The sequence below is a fragment of the Elephas maximus genome, chromosome 8 (genome assembly GCF_024166365.1).
Source record: "Elephas maximus indicus isolate mEleMax1 chromosome 8, mEleMax1 primary haplotype, whole genome shotgun sequence".
Classification (NCBI taxonomy): domain Eukaryota; kingdom Metazoa; phylum Chordata; class Mammalia; order Proboscidea; family Elephantidae; genus Elephas; species Elephas maximus.
Genome location: NC_064826.1, coordinates 6407167 through 6423002, shown reverse-complemented (window position 1 = coordinate 6423002; position 15836 = coordinate 6407167). Strand labels below are relative to the sequence as shown.

The following is a 15836-nucleotide window of genomic DNA, read 5'->3' as shown; positions in this document are numbered from 1 at the left end:
TGCGTGCTAGAGCCTAAATCCTGAGGAAGTGAAGATGAACGACCTGGGGCAGAAGCTGATGCTACAGGGAAGGGCAGCGAGTAGGATGGTTTGATAGTAGCATATTCAAAGCTGGGGTTTTAGAGAGAAGGAGAGGAGAAGTGTCTGGAAGCAGCAATGAGAATCAAAAGGGACAACTGTTCACATCCAGGGCTAGTGGTAAGAGGGCTGGGAGAGGAAAAAAAATTCTGCGGCCACTTGCCAGGACTACAAAGGAGGCAGTGTCCTCGGGGGCGACCAGGTTAGAGAAGAAGGTAAGGGGGGATCTCAAAGAAGAGCATCTACTAAACTTGGCCTCTGAGCTCCAGGAGGCACCAGGGATTGTCTCAGGAGTTGGGCACAATGTGAGGTGAGCAGGGAACCCTGGGCTTCTTATGGTGACTAACATGAGGGGTTATCGGTTCCATGAAATTAGTTCTGGTCGTCTCCAGGCAGAGCTGATAGAGGCCAGGCTGCGAGTGTTGGATGGCCCACTGTCTATCAACAACAGGAGATCACACTGGAGTAGGTTGGGTCTTAACTCAATACAAGTGGTGTCCTTATAAAAGAGGGGAGACACAGAAGGAAGACACCACGTGAAGATGGAGGCAGAGATTGGAGTGATGCATCTATAAGCCAAGGACGGCCAAGAACCACCAGGAGCCGGGAGAGACAAGGAAGGATCATTCCCTAGAGACTTCAGAGACTGCGTGGCCCTGCCGACATCTTGATTTAGGACTTCTGACCTCCGGAACTGTGGAGAATCCATTTCTGTTGTTTGAAACCACCCAGTTTGTGGTACATACAATCCCTTTCCCTCTCTGAGCCCCAGTGTCCACTTGCCCCTCTCGTCTCATCTCTGAGGGGCCAGGTAGATAACAATGAGCTGGGTGGCTGGAAGGATAGGAGGAAGCTTGAGCAAGCTCTGAGGGTTTGTTCAGGAACGCTTCTTCCTGTGCCAAACAGCCTGGTGGGTGTCTGAATATTACCAGTAACAGCTGCCACCAAGTCGGCTCTGACTCATGGCAACCGGTTGTGTGTCAGAGTAGAACTGGGCTCCACAGGGTTTTAAATGCCTGGTATTTCAGAAGTAGATTGTGAGGCCTTTCTTCCGAGGTACTTCTGGGTGGACTCAAACTGGCAACATTCAGGTTAGTAGCCGAGCACGTTAACCATTTGCACCACCAGGTATTCTGTCTGAATATTAAGCTCACCTCTCGTTAAAGGAACCCAGAAACTAGAGAAACATCAGTACTTCTCGTCTTAGGCAAGATAGGTTATCTACCTGTATTAAACCCCCCTTCCTGTTCCCTGTAGTGTTTACTCCCTGTAGTTACTCCATCAGCTATTTCAGTGACAAACAGTGAGTTTCCAGGCCAGGCGCAGAGCCTGGCTTCTTGAGTTCGGGGAGGAGGCCAGTGGCAGGTGCCCCTCGAGCTGGTGGCCTTGGTGCCAGTGAGCCGGCTGTGCTGCAGTGGGGCTGGACCTCTCTTCCTGCCTCCCTTCCCAGCCCCCCTGCTGACTCTCCACCATCTGACCATCTGCACAGCTAGTCCCCCCCAACCACCTCATGTTTTTGGCTCTCTGATACTGCAGTGCCTTTGGGCACCATCTGCCTTGGCCCCGGTATGCGTGGTCTCTTGCCTTTCTCTGCTTCCCAGACACCCTAGGTGTGGAGGTTGCACTCCCCTTGGCCTGGCATCGTCCCTGCTTCTCCCGACCCCATGGCAGGCAGTAATGAGAGTTCAGTGGTGAGAAGGCTGCCTGGCTATTGTAATTGGGGTGGCCGTCCCACTCAAGTACTATTGGGTGGGTGAAAATTTTCTTTCTAATCCTAATACTTACCTTGGTATGCTAAAAATAATCCACTCAGGTGACTGTCTTTTCTTTAGACTGAGAGTTCCTGAAGGGCAGGAACTGGGTTTCTGTATCTTTTTCTCCAGAGTGCCTGGAATGGAGAAGTTGTCAATAAATACTGTCAGAGGTAAGGTTGGGAAGGGGAGAGAAAGGTGCATAGTGGTGACACTCCTAGTCAGCCTCCTGGCCTGGCCCAGGAAGAAAGGGAAAAGGAGCACTTGTGGTTGTCAGTCCCCCCCCCTTTCTTTGGGTGGGCCCCTGGGCACAGCAGGAAGCTGCTCTGGGTTGGCTTTGGCCATAAAGATCCTTGGCTCTTGATGGGTGCTGTTTTGGACTGAATCATGTCCCTCAAAAAGATATGTTGAAGTCTAGACCCTGGTACCTATGAAGGTGACCTTGTTTGGAAACAGAGTCTTTGAAGATGTTATCAGTTAAGTCAACTTGAGGTCATACTAGAGTAGGGTGGGTCTTAATCCCATCTGAGTGTTGTCTTCATACAGGAGAAGAGACACAGAGACAGAGGAAGGACACCATGTGAAGGTGCATCTACAAGCCAAGGAAGGCCCCGGGCTACCAGAAGCTGAGCGACAAGAAAGCCTCTTCTCCTGAAGCCTTCAGAGACCAGGCCCTGCCAACCCCTTGGTGTAGCATTTCTAGCCTCCAGAACCTTGAGACAGTAAAAGTCTATTGTTTTAAGTCATCTATTTGAGCATTCTGTTACTGCAGCCCCAGGGCACTAAAACAGGTGTTTCCTTGAGCCTACACTCTCCTCAGGTAGAGATTCCTTTGAGCTGACAAGCACAGCGGTGGGACAAGGGAGGGAGTGAAGTTGGGAGGAGGGGAGCTGAGTGCAAGGGGAGCATTCAAGAAAGAGGGAATGGCTCCTATTATCCTCTTCATTCTTTTCTTTCTTCTCTCTTTCCCTTCCTCCTCATTCCCTCCATTCCTCCTTCCTTCCTTCCTTCCTTCTTTCTCCCCCCTGCCCCCTTTTTTTTTAGATCTGAATCTGAGACATTTCTTTCTGGCACTTTCTGACTGTTCAGATAGCTTTTCTCTGATGAGTTGATATCAATGGTTGATGGTCAGGTTTCTTTCTCTTTTATTTTTTTCAGGAAAGACAGTCTTTTATTTATTTTCTCAGTGGTTTGGAGAGCAGGTGGTGTGTTCTAATATCTTCCACTATATGATATGCATGGTATATACAAGTTTAAATACTTGGATGTACGGATTTCTTTTTTTCTAATAATTTTATTTTTGTTGCTGTTGTTGTTTTGAGAATACACAACAGAACATGGATCAATTCAACAATTTCTACGTGTACAATCCATGCAACCATTCTCACCTGCCTTTTCCAAATTGTTCTCCCCCACTGACATAAACTCACTGCCCCTAAGCTTCTTATCTACCCTTTCCAGTTGTTGTTGTCAATTTGATACTATACAGACAGCTCTTTAAAAAATCACAATGCTCAAGGCAGACATTCTTTACTAATTAAGGTGAACTCTAGTTTAAAGAAGATTTTAGGGGATATTTTTGGTTTAAGGTTTAAAGATTATTTCAGGGCAATAGTTTCGAGAGTTCATCCAGCCTCAATGGCTCCAGAAAGTCTGGATTCCATGAGCATTTGAAATTCTTTTCCACATTTCCCCCCTTTTGATCAGGATTCTTTTATACAATCTTTGATGAAAATGTTCAGTAATGGTAGCTGGGCACTACCCAGTTCTTCATTCTTTTCTTAATAATAAAAGTAATACCTGTGCTTGGGAAAAGATATGAGTCCAAAAGCCTTCTTTCTTCCCCCAATTCTACTCTCTAGTGCTAACCACTGTTAATAATTCTTTGAGAAGTCTTCTGGGATGTTCAATTATGCAGAAGCTTTCATATACACAACCCACATGTACAAACACATGTGTGCATGTGTACACACACACACAGCAACAAAGAGAATTGGTCACGTGATAGAAAGAGAAAATGGTGGTCCAAGAGTTTAAAGCAATGAGGGAAGACTCTTAACAGGCCAGGCTGGGGCTGCTGAAGGGAGGAGGTAATAGAATATGAGGATGGAGGAGGGGGCAGGGGGTGCCATAAATAATAACACACTAGTGTTGTAAAAAAAAAGAAAAATCTGCCATTTAGGAGGTGAAAAATCAAACACCTAGTTTGGATAATATCTGTACATTCTTCCTAGGTTTATTATGAGGCTTCAATGAGGGAGAAATATTTAGAGCGCTTAGTGTCATCCAGCACCACATCTAAGCAGTATCTGACGCGTGCTACGATTGTTGTTATTATTTTACTAGGAGTGCCTTGCATTGCACTGGAGCTTCGGCGTCCTCTGTCCCTCTGCGTCCTATTGAAATGTTGTTAGCTGCTGTCAAGTTGACTATGACTCGTGGCGACCTTATGTGTAACAGAACAAAACATGGCTTGGTCCTGTGCCATCGTCTTGATTGTTGGTATGTTTGAGTCCATTGTTAAGGCTGTTGTGTCAATACATCTCACTCATGGTTTTCCTTGGGTTTCTCTGACCCTCCACGTTACCAATCATGATGTTCTTTTCTAGAGACTGGTCTTTCCTGATGACTTGTCCAAAGTAAGCGAGTGGAAGTCTTACTGTTTTGCCACTTGTTCCTTCCTTGATTGCTTCTAATTTCTTACTTTATGCTGTGTGCCCTTGAAAAAAAGCTTTCTGGTTCCTGGTAGATAAGAAGCCTTGGAGGTGTTGCGATGTTTTAGGCAGCCAAGGCCAGGATTCATTTTCTCATTTCCAAGCTTTGGGTGCGGCATGTACTTACTTGCTGCATTTTACATATCCTACCTAAGGACATCCATTAGAACTGCTTACTTAAGAAAAATACCTACGACTCATAAGGGCTGTTACTGTTCATTGTCTGTATTTAATAGCATTGGCTCTGAGGCCCCACTGGGGCTTCCCGGGCTGCTTGGGCAGTGCTCCGGTCCTTCTGGGACACTCGGCATTTCTAACTGTATTGAGAACGGCTGGATTCAACGCTTAGCAGAATATTATCTGAATCCCGAATGCTCTTAGTTGTCAGTAAAACTAAACCTTCCTACGCACTTTTCTATTCTTGATTTATAAATAGGTTTCGCTGCCTAACAATTAAACCTACTATATTTTGCACGTGCATATTACTTAAGGAGACACTGAGAGGGTACATGGTTTTTACTTCCATAAAGCTCTGTGAAAACCTTTCTTTTTTGTTTTTTCAAGTGGGTATATTTTGAAGAGGGAGCCTCGGTGGCACAGTGGTTACATGCTCGGCTGCTAACCGAGAGGTTGGCAGTTCAAACTGACCAGCCGTGGTACAGGAGAAAGATGTGGAAGTCGGTTTTTGAAAAGATTCACAGCCTTGGCAATCTCACGGGACAGTTCTACTATGTCCTATAGGGTTGCTACGAGTCAGAGTCGGCTTGACAGCAATGGGCTTTTCCTTGAAGGGCTGGTGATGAGACTTTTGGTCTGGAAAGCTCAAGATACAATTTCCAACATGTACAGGTAACCGAGTATCACATTTCTAGCAGGTCTTCCAAGTGACAGGCCCAGGACCAGCTTGTACGTGTCAGAGAAGGTGAGCATGACATACCTTGTGATGTGCATGGCCACACACGCTTGCCACTGTGAGAAACGCTGGTGACAGATACAAGGAAGACATCAGAGAAAAGAAACATCAGTGGGGTCTGAGAAGGCATAGCTTTAGGTATTGTTGTGTGCCGTTGAGTCCATTCTAACTCATAGTGACGCCAAATGGCAGAGGAGAACTACCCCATGGGTTTCCTAGGCTGTAATCTTTATGGGACCACATCACTGTCTCTTTCTCTTGTGGGACTGCTGGGTGGGTTCAAACCACAAACCTTTTGGTTAGCAGCCAAGCACTTCACCATTGTACCTCCAGGCCTCCTTTAGGTATTATCAAGGATTTGGTCATGTTGGAGGGGAGTCCTGGTGGTGTAGTGGTTAAGAGCTAAGGCTGCTAACCAAAATGTTGGCAGTTCAAATCCACCAGCTGCTCCTTGGAAATCCTATGGGACAGTTCTAGTCTGTCCTGTAGGGTCACTGTGAGTCAGAATCAACTTGACAGTAATGGGCTTTCTTTCTAATATTGAAGGAAGGAGAGGGCATGGCCTGTACCAACATTTGCCTGGTAACTGAGGAAGGTATATATGGGAGAAACTGCCCTAGGTTAGGAGTCCCTGAGTGGTACTGAGTGTTAAAGGGCTCAGCTGCTAACTGAAAGGGCAGAGGTTTGAGTTCACTCAGAGGCATCTGGGAGGAAAGGCCTGGTGAGCTATTTCCAAAAAATCAGCCATTGAGAACCATGTGAAGCACAGCTCTCTGATACACATGGAGTCAGAACTACTCAAGTGGTTTTGGCCTTAGGATTTCTAATCTGGGCAGAACGGGGACCTGAATGATAAGACTGAATAGTGAACTTCCAGATCTGTTATTTCATTTATACCTTCATATAATGCAATAAGGCAGCCAGATCGCCACTCTTTTGCCCTTGGAGAAGTGTAGTTAAGAGTCTTGCCAGTTAGTTTGGGCACTTAACCTGGGCCTTTGCCCAGTGACTTCACCTACTCTCTTGTATGCAGCACTGCTTCACCTGTGAAAGAAGAGCGGCCACGAGGTGGACATCAGGGTGTAGTGGATGAGCTGAGCCATCTCCCGGTTCTTGCCTGGACCCTGCGGCCAATCTCATAGGCTCTCCACCTGTTTTCCGGGTAAATTGAAGGGCCGGCCTGGATGATTTCTGAAGCATGGCAAAGATGCTTGAGTATAGCTGAGTGGAGGGCCAGGGACACGGGAGAAGGGGGTGGGCAGGACCGCCTCAGGTGGCGGTGAGGACAAGAAAAGTTAGCGCCTTGGGCTGGGGTACTGGACTTAGAAGGTGGATGGCCTGTGTTTGCAGGTAGTGAGTGCGCAGGACCTCAGGGAGCTACTGGGTAAGTTTCCACGTTCCATTAAAAAAAAAAAATCCCGGTCTGGGCTCTTTCCTGTGGCCTGGGGCACCCAGTCGGAGGCCCAGGAATCTTGCCGGACCAGTGCGGGGCCTCACGGAGCATAAGCTCTGAGTCCCTGATGGGCTGGAGGGAGGGGTCGGGATGGGCGCTGAAAGGGCTGTAGACCTCGTGTTCTCCCCAACCCCATCCACTCGCCGGTTACGCCCGGACCCTACCCCCGCAGACAGGCGTGGCCACGAGCATTCCTGGAAGTCTTTGGGGCTGCCCAGGGTTGGGAGTCAGCACCCTCCAGGCATCCCTGGAGGCTCGTGCTCCCCCCAGGTCCAGGGCCTAGGTAGGCGCAGTGAGGGGCGCCGCCCACTCGTCATCCGTGCACGCGGAGCCCGGTCCCAGGACGCCTCGCAGTTCGGGCAGAGCGGGGCAGGTGGCCAGCAATGGTTAGTGGGGTCCCTGGCCCGCCCGCCGTGCGGACCGTGAGTCAGAGGTCCGCGGGCCGGGGGACCGGTGGGGGGGTATCAGGAAATGACATCAGAGGCTGGTCGGGGCGCGGGCGGGCGGGGACCGGCGGGCGGAGCGCGCCTTCCGGGGGCGTTTCCTGGCCGCTCCCCGCCCGGCTGGCCGCTCCTTGTATGGTCACGCGGCGCTCTCCCCGCCCCGAGTGAGTCCCCGGCTGCGGCGGCCGGACGCAGAGCCCCGGCGTCGGGCAGCCAGGACGCCGAGGCCCGAGCCGTCCCTGCACCCCGGCATGGCCGCCCCGCGCCCGCCCCACGCCGTCGCGGTCTCGGCGCCCTCCTTCTACGCGCCGCAGAAGAAGTTCGGCCCGGTGGTGGCCCCCAAGCCCAAAGTGAACCCCTTCCGGCACGGGGACGGCGAGCCCCTAGCCGCACCCGGGGCGCAGCGCGCGCAGATGGGCCGGGTGGGCGAGGTGCCCCCACCGCCCCCCGAAGGTATGCCCCGCCGGGTGGGGGGAGTGGAGCGCAGGGGGTAGGGGCTGCCGGCTGCGGAAGTTGGGGGGCGCCGGGAAAGCAGCAGGAGGACTGGGGGCCCCGAAGGGAGTGCCGGGGACTAGAGGGTACGGGGGGAGCACCAGGAGGATGGCGGGGGCCAGGAGCCGGGGAGGGGGGAAGCTCCGGGAGGTGGGAGTTGTCCGGGCAGCATCAGGACTGGGGGCTCCGGCGGGGGAGTGCCGGGGTGTGGGGGTTCGTGGCCCGGAGAAGCTCCGGGACAGATCGGGAGGCGCCAACGGGCGGGGGAGGGTGATGCTGGGGTGAAGGGACTCCCGGGAGGGCCCAGGGGTGATGGGGGTCGTCTGGAGAGGCCGCTGCGGAGGGGCTGGCGCAGCCCCCGTCCGGAGCAGATGTTCTTACCTCATCGCGGCTCGTGGCCGGGAGCCAGGGCTCCTGGGACCGGGCCAAACCCCTCCGGCGGGGGCGGGTGTGGGGCAGTACTCTTTCCTTGGGGTGCGTTCTCCAAAGTGTAACGGGGCGTCCAGCTCCTCCGAGGTGCTCTCGCTTGACCCGGTGCCCCGGCGCCCTGTGCCCCTCCTTACCCCCGTGCACGTCCACGGGCCCCAGGAGAGTTGGGTGGTGGTTGAAGCCATAGAAGGAGGGGGTTGAGGGGCTGTGCTGACTACCCCCTCTCCCTCCCACCAGACTTTCCCTTACCGCCCCCTCCGCCCCTCGGGGATGGCGATGAGGCCGAGAGTGCCCTGGGAGGCCCCTTCCCGCCGCCCCCTCCCCCAATCGAGGAGCCCTTCCCCCCTGCGCCCCTGGAAGAAGAGGTCTTCCCGTCCCCACCGCCCCCGCTGGAGGAGGAGGGAGGGACTGAGGCGCCCACACCGCTGGCACAACAGGTACAGAGGCTGGGACGCCTGGTGGAAGAGGCCCTCACCTCCCTCCCCTGTGCCCAGGTTGGGGGCGGGGGGATTGGAGGACTGGGCCTCTTTGACCCTGACCTGCAGCCCAGGGAGAAGGTGACCAGCATTGACCTGGAGATCGACTCGTTGTCCTCGCTGCTGGATGACATGACCAGGAACGACCCCTTCAAGGCCCGGGTGAGGGGCGAGGCAGGGAGAGCCTGAGAGCAGGCTGAGGGCACCCCTTCTCTGACTTCTGTAACCCCTCTGTTCCCTCTCCCTTCCTTGCAGGTGTCCTCTGGATATGTGCCCCCTCCGGTTGCCACACCTTTCATTCCCAAATCCAGTCCTAGGCCTGCAACTGGGGGGGCGGCACCCCTGCCTCCTTGGAAGGCCCCCTCTAGCTCCCAGCCCCTGTCCCAGGCTCAGGCCCTGTCCCAGAGCCAGACACAGGTCCCTGTCCCACCCCAGGCCCGGCCCCAGGTCCAGTTCCAAGCTCGACCCCAGGTCCAGCCACAGGTCCAGCCTCAGGTCCATCCCCAGGCCCGGCCCCAGGTCCAGCTCCAGGCCCAGCTCCAGGCCCAGCCCCAGGCGCGGCCCCAGCCTGTGTCTTTGGCCCACGCCCAGCCCCGAGGTCCCCCAGGCCCTAAGTTTTCTCCGGTGGCTCCCAGGTTTACTCCTGTGGCCTCTAAGTTCAGCCCTGGAGCTCCTGGAGCCCCAGGTGGACCTGCATCACACCCCAGTCAGAAGTTGGGGTGCCCCGAAGCTCCCTCTTCCGTGGGCACAGGCTCCCCTCAGCCCCCCAGTGTCACCTATGCTCAGCAGAGGGAGAAGCCCCACCTGCAGGAGAAGCAGCACCTAGCGTCCCCACCGCCGCCTGCTCCAATCCAGGTGAGGGAGGACAGCCCAGGTGAGGGAGAACAACCCAGGTGAGGGAGGACAGCCCAGGTGAGGGAGGACAACCCAGGTGAGGGAGGACAGGCCCAGGTAGATCAGCTGAGAGGACCTGGACTAGGCTGAGACCAGGGGGCTGGGGTTAGGCAGGACTGAGTCAGGAGCAGGGAATGAGGGCGACTCGGTGGTGTTGGGGTAGGAGTTTTCCTTTGATGTGGGCTGGGGGACAATCAGAAGAAGAAGGGCCCCTGGAGGAAGGGTCTGGCAGGGCCTGGTTTGGGTGAGGCCCGCCTGGCAGTGGGGACCATCACAGATCGCTGCCCAAATGTTCGAGGGGAGGGGCAAGGTCACCACTCTGAGCTTGGTTCTTTGCCTTTTCAAGCTATCTCTGCTCTCCTGTCCATGGCCCATCTGCTCATCAGAGCAGTGGCAGCAGTGACATGGCCAAGCCAACTCTGTAGTGCTGGCCTCTGTTGTGCATGGTGTTCAGGACACGGGAGAGATACCTGGGGCTTGGAGGGTGGGTGCCTGTGGTCGTGGGACAGAATCTGGAGACTCCAGGGGAGCCCAGTGAACTTTGAGCCTGGCTGCCCTTGTTGCAAACAATGGTACCTGATGCTGTGGTTGTGTGGTGAAGTGAGCTGACACGGGCAGGGCTGGGCGTTGTGCCTGGCCTGAACGCACCAGGTGGAAGTAGCGACTCCAAGACAGTTCCTCCCACCAGAACCCAGGGTCTGGCTGGCAAAGGGGTTATCTCCCCAGGCCATCCAAGTGACGGTGTGAATGCCAGGCGCCCAGGAGCTCTGTGGAGTCCTGTGCCTCAGGGTCCCAGATGAGGGACCATTGTGGGGACTGCAGTCCAGGGATGGTTTTGCAGTGCCGGTGTCCTCCAAGGGTTGGGGACAGAAGGGCCCGGAGAGGAGAGGGAACTCAGGAGCACCGCAGGGCAGGGGTGCACGGGGCCACTGGAGAAGAGAAAGTAGCAGTCTCCAGTGGCAACATCACAGAGCTACACTTAGAGCGGCAGGTGGGGCTCAAGGAAGAGGAAACGAAAGCCCAGCTCGGGGTCTTCCGAGTGCTGGGGGAGGCATTGTGGTTTTGGGGTGGGCGGGGGCAGTGAAAGCAGCAGTTTTGGAGGCTTTGGGGGTGGTTCCCAGCAGAGGTGTGTGAGTCCACTCCGGGGCCAGAGTGACTGGCCAGTGAACAATAGGTTCTGAGTTGTGGCTGCTACAGAGGAAGGCGCTCCCAGCTGAGGAACTGATAAGCATTGTTGCGGGGGGGGGGGGGGGGGAGGGGGTCATGCCGCGGAGGAGGCTGAGGCTGGGTGTGCCAGGAACGGAGATTGTTGACCAAATAGAGAAGTCCCGAAGGGGAAATGGGCTGGAGGGGAAGAGGAGGAGTCTGGTGTCAGCACGTTGAGCAAGAGGTTTAGCGGGACCTTCTCTCAGCAGGATCTACTTTCAGTTAGAGATGGAGGGTGGGCTTCCAGCTGTAGATGTGCACGTCGTGGGCAGTGATGTCCAGAGCAGTGGACGTGAGGAGACTTCCCATGTCAGGGGGTGCATAGAGAGGGCCTCAGGTGGGGACAGCAAGGGTGGAAGACGTACTTAAGGAGTGGAGGAGTCGCGTGGAATCACAGGCAAGAGAAGGCGAAGCTGTAGTGCTTTTCAGCGGGGGATTGAGGAGAATGGGCCCCAGAGGCCAGAGATGTACTATAAGGACATGTTAGGTGCCTTGGTGGTGGTGGTGGTGTGGTGGTGGTGGTGGGGGGGGGGCGCATTTGTATCCCGAGACAGACTGGGAGGAGTTGCGGAGGGAGGGTAGTGAGAAGAAGGAGTTGCTGGAGTGTGCCTGCCCCGAGGGGCCTAGGGAAGGGCTGTGGGTGGGTGTGTGGCCTTTGCAAGTGAGGGGAGGACTTTGGTGTGGTGTGAGCTGGAGGAGACCCATGGGGCCCGAGAGCGTATGAGAGAAGGCAAGCATGTTGAGGGCCAGGGTCTGGAGGAGGGCCTGCTGCAGGCCACCAGAGGAATTTCAGGGCAAAGGACCACATCACCACTGTTTTCTGTGGGGGGGGGGGGGGGAAATGTTGAGGGAGTCCGGACTGGCTGGCTTCCATCTTTTCTGTAATGTAGGCAGTGAGGTCATCTGGACTGAGGGGGTGAAGCCGTTGGGGGCTTGAGGGGATGGAAAGGTTTGGAACAGCTGCTCGGGAGAAGGCAACGAGGAGTTCCTGGAGCCAAGTCACAGCAGGGGCGAGGTGCGGAGGGCACCAGGGTGCTGAGTGCCCCTTTGCATTGTGGCCATCTCTCCGTGTCTCTGCAGCTGAGGTAGACACAGAAGGTGGGTGATGTGGCCCAGGGTTGGAGATTGGGCCAGATCAGCGAGGGTGGCCTAGGGCAGCAGAGTGGTCGTGAGCACGTCAGAGAGACAGGCTGGGTGGGGGGGCTCAAGCTCAGGGTCTTGGAGGTCATGAGGTTGTCAGACGTGAGGTCCATGGGGCCTGTGCTGGATGGTGACTGAGGTGGAGTCAAGGAGCTAGGGTGCCTCTGGCATTGAAGCTGGGACATTGCAGCTGGCAGGCAGAGGGGAATAGTGGTGGGCAGGTATGTCATGCAGGACTCTGGTTACCCGGTAGATTGAAGACCAGTTCACAGTTTGAGGGAAATGGAGTGGTCACCCAGGAGTAGCCAGAGAGCAGGGCCTGGCTGTATCCCACCCTTTGCCTCATGGAGCCTGCTGGGAAGGGAGAGTTGGGAGGGAAAAGTTGAAGTTAGTGTTGTGAAGGGGCTTATGGGGACCCATGTCAGGGAACAGAGGACGCAGGGATCCACAGGCGACTGGCCAGGCGGAGGGGCGTGTGATGGTGGTGGAGCGGTGCTCCTGGGCAGAGAGGTGCAGAAACGTGTGGATGGAGGAAAGTGTGTTCCCTTGGGTGGTGGCTCGGCTGGGAGGAAGGTGCTGCAGGCAGACAGGATGGGTCAGCAGGGGGCCTCACAGAGCAGGCCAGCTTGGTGCTCCCACTGAGTGTCTCTGGGGGAAGGTGTAGCCCTGTGGCACTCCCTCCAGTTCTCAGGGTTACAGCAGTTACCCCCAGCCTCTGCCCTACCCTGGTACCATCATCGCCCGCATAGGCGGTAGGCTGGCCTGGCAGTGGGGAGGTTGGGAGTCCTTGAGCCCACACGAGGCCTGGAGCTCTAGTGCGGCCTGGGCTCTAACCATGACCGCCTGTGTTGTGTCCTCACGCTCTCGCTGCCCGGCAGCAGGTGGACGGTAGGTGTGTCTGCCTGCCATGTGCGGCCTGGGTGGTGTGTGGCATGTTTCATGGCGTCTGCGTGGCTCCGCCGTGTTGGTGCTTCTGTGAGCTGAGCTGCTATGTGTGGCCTGCGTCCACCCATCCTCAGCCTGTCTGTGACACCCAGGGAGGGCTGGCAAAGGGTGGACATGTCCAGGCTCAGGGGCGTCCCTTCCCTTGGTTATTTGTGTGGGGCCTGGGATGGGGCTGGGGTCATAGGGCTTGAAAGGTTAGCCCTGAGCTTCTGGGAAGCTGGAAGAGGGCCTCAGAGCCTGAAGAACGTGTTGGGGTTTCAGGTGCGCCCCCCTGGGGCCCCCGGCCCCCTGACCCTGAAGGAGGTAGAGGAGCTGGAGCAGCTGACGCAGCAGCTCATGCAGGACATGGAACAGCCCCAGAGGTCGGGTGCGGCCCCCAGTGGTGAGTCCCCCCAGTGTCCCCTCTGCTGATGCCCACCTTCCCGGCCCTGCAGAGCTCTGCTGTTGCAGCTGCCAACAGTGAGCCCTGCCACCACTACTCCCCCGAGTGTTCCCCCCTTGCCGACCTCCACCTCCCCGGTCCTGCAGAGCTCTGCGGCCGCTGCTGCCAGCCCCTGGCCCGTGCCCAGCCGGCAGTTCGTGCACTGGGCCAGCTGTTCCACATCGCCTGCTTCACCTGCCATCAGTGTGCCCGGCAGCTGCAGGGGCAGCAGTTCTATAGTCTGGAGGGGGCACCCTACTGTGACGGCTGCTATACCGTGAGTGGGAGGCCGGGGCAGCGGGGTTTGCTGGGGCAGGTAGGGGCCTGGGCGCCCCTGCCCACTCGCCTTGTGCCGGCAGGAGACCCTGGAGAAGTGCAGCACCTGCGGGCAGCCCATCACAGAGCGCATGCTGAGGGCCACGGGCAGGGCCTACCACCCCAACTGCTTCACCTGTGTGGTCTGTGCCTGCCCCCTGGAGGGCACCTCCTTCATTGTGGACCAGGCCAACCGGCCCCACTGCGTCCCTGACTACCACAAGTGAGCACCCCGCCCCTTCTGGGTGCTCCTGGTCCCCAGCGTGGCTCCCCAGATGGCGCAGGTCTGGCCTGTCTGGCTGTAGCTGCTCAGGGATGTAGGCTGGGCAGCAGGTCCCGGCCTGCTGGCCGAGCTCACTGTGAGCATGTGAATCGTGTACAGCTTGTGAGTGACTTCTCTTCACATGCAGGCTGGGTTCTAAAAGGCCCCGGGAGTAGCTGCCTGGGACGCACTTTCTCCCTAGAGAGTATTTGCAAGGTGACTGCCTGCTCAGGCCACCAGCAAAACCCCATTGCCGGCTAAGGGGCAGTGTGGTGAGACCTTGGATCTTGTGCTCCTCTGTGCTTTTGAGGTGCACATTGGAGGACCCCATCTCAGGGTCAGGACTTGACCTCCCACTACAGGCCCCAAGGCTCCCTGTAGCCCCCTGATGGAGGGCGGAGGACTGCAGGCTCCCCAGAGCTGGGCTGGGCAAGGGTCCAGGACTGGGAGGGTGGGAAGACCCCTCCCATGTGTGGGCGGGATTGAGGGGAGTGGAGGGAGGGCAGCGGAGGTGTGTCAGGATGGCACCTGGGGGGTGCGGGAGAGGTGGACACCCCTGGTGGGGGCCAGTCATGGAGGCAGGTCCTTGCTTCCCACAAGCTTCCCCATGGGGGATGTAGGACATAGTGTGTGTAGGGAGCTGTGCCCCTTCAACTGTGCCCCCCCATGCTGACCCTGCGCCCCTTCACCTGTACCCCACATGCTGACCCTGCATCGCTCTGCCCCCCGGGGGCAGTATGTCCTGAGGTGCTCCGTCTTCTCTCCCCCGACGCAGACCCCGTGCCCCTCTGCCCCCCAGGCAGTATGCCTGGAGGTGCTCTGTCTTCTTGCCCCCCAGGCAGTATGCCTGGAGGTGCTCCGTCTTCTCTCCCCCTGCGCTGACCACACGCCCCTCTGCCCCCCAGGCAGTATGCCCCGAGGTGCTCCGTCTGTGCTGAGCCCATCATGCCGGAGCCTGGCCGAGAGGAGACTGTGCGGGTGGTGGCCCTGGACAAGAACTTCCACATGAAGTGCTACAAGTGCGAGGTCCGGGTCCCTGCTTCCTGGTCACATTGCGGGGGTGGGGCACTGCTCACCAACAGGGTGGGGAAGGCCCTTTTCATCTTGGGGCTGGAGTCATTGGGCCTTCTTGACCCTAGTGTGGGTTTCTGTGAGGTCACCTGAGTTGTGGGTACACCATGAGGGCCAGCCAGGGGCTGTGATCTGTTGTGCAGGGGTCGGGTCAGCCCATTGGTGAGAGGAAGGCGGTCAGGATGGTGGGAGAGGCTGGAAGAATAGGGGTCATCTTGGACCAACCCTGCCCACCGCCCATCCAGCAGTGTGAAGTGGGGGACCAGAGGTGGCCTTGGGGAGCTCCTGTGTGGAGGGGTGTTGGGAGTGAGAAGCAGCCAGGGCTCACTGTCCCATCCCCCCAGGACTGTGGGAAGCCTCTGTCCATCGAGGCCGACGACGACGGCTGCTTCCCCCTGGATGGACACGTGCTTTGCCGGAAGTGCCACACGGCCCGGGCCCAGACTTGAGGGCCAGTCTGCTGGGCCGTGGCCCACCCTCTCAGGCTGACCCCATTCCAACCCCACCTTCATTCTAGTCCCTCTGGGACTCAGGGCCCTGAATAGCAACCCCCCTGCTCTTTGGCTGCAGGGCCCAAGCCCTGGGCTCTTGGCCCCCTCCCCTGTCCACCCTGCGGGGCCCCATGACCCCCACACCCAGCCACCCACCCAGGGGCACCAGGCCTTTGTGCTGCTTTCACCGCTGCAAGCCCAGCACCCTGCTTCTGAGGGAGGGTGCAGAGCCTGGGGGCTGGATGGCCTGCCCCCACCAATGCTGCCCGCCAGGCTGTGGCCACAGCTGCAATAAAGAACCTTTTTCCAGAATCGCCGGTAGACTGCTGTGTGGTGCCTGCA

At 56.9% G+C, this 15836-nt stretch overlaps 1 protein-coding gene across 2 annotated transcripts; it reads left to right on the top strand.

Annotated features, from left to right (window-relative positions):
- Positions 1-7463: 7463 nt before the first annotated feature.
- ZYX (zyxin) lies at positions 7464-15808 on the top strand. Of its 2 annotated transcripts, XM_049893854.1 has the most exons (9): positions 7466-7805; positions 8511-8710; positions 8819-8911; positions 9005-9604; positions 13196-13316; positions 13463-13632; positions 13715-13893; positions 14838-14958; positions 15348-15808. In XM_049893854.1, exons 1-9 carry the CDS (start codon positions 7604-7606, stop codon positions 15450-15452), a joined length of 1791 nt encoding a protein of 596 aa, XP_049749811.1. In that variant the 5' UTR covers positions 7466-7603; the 3' UTR covers positions 15453-15808. The 2 variants fall into 2 exon arrangements, with proteins under 2 accessions (XP_049749812.1, XP_049749811.1); XM_049893855.1 differs by lacking the exon at positions 8819-8911 and having other exon boundaries at positions 7464-7805.
- Positions 15809-15836: the final 28 nt, after the last annotated feature.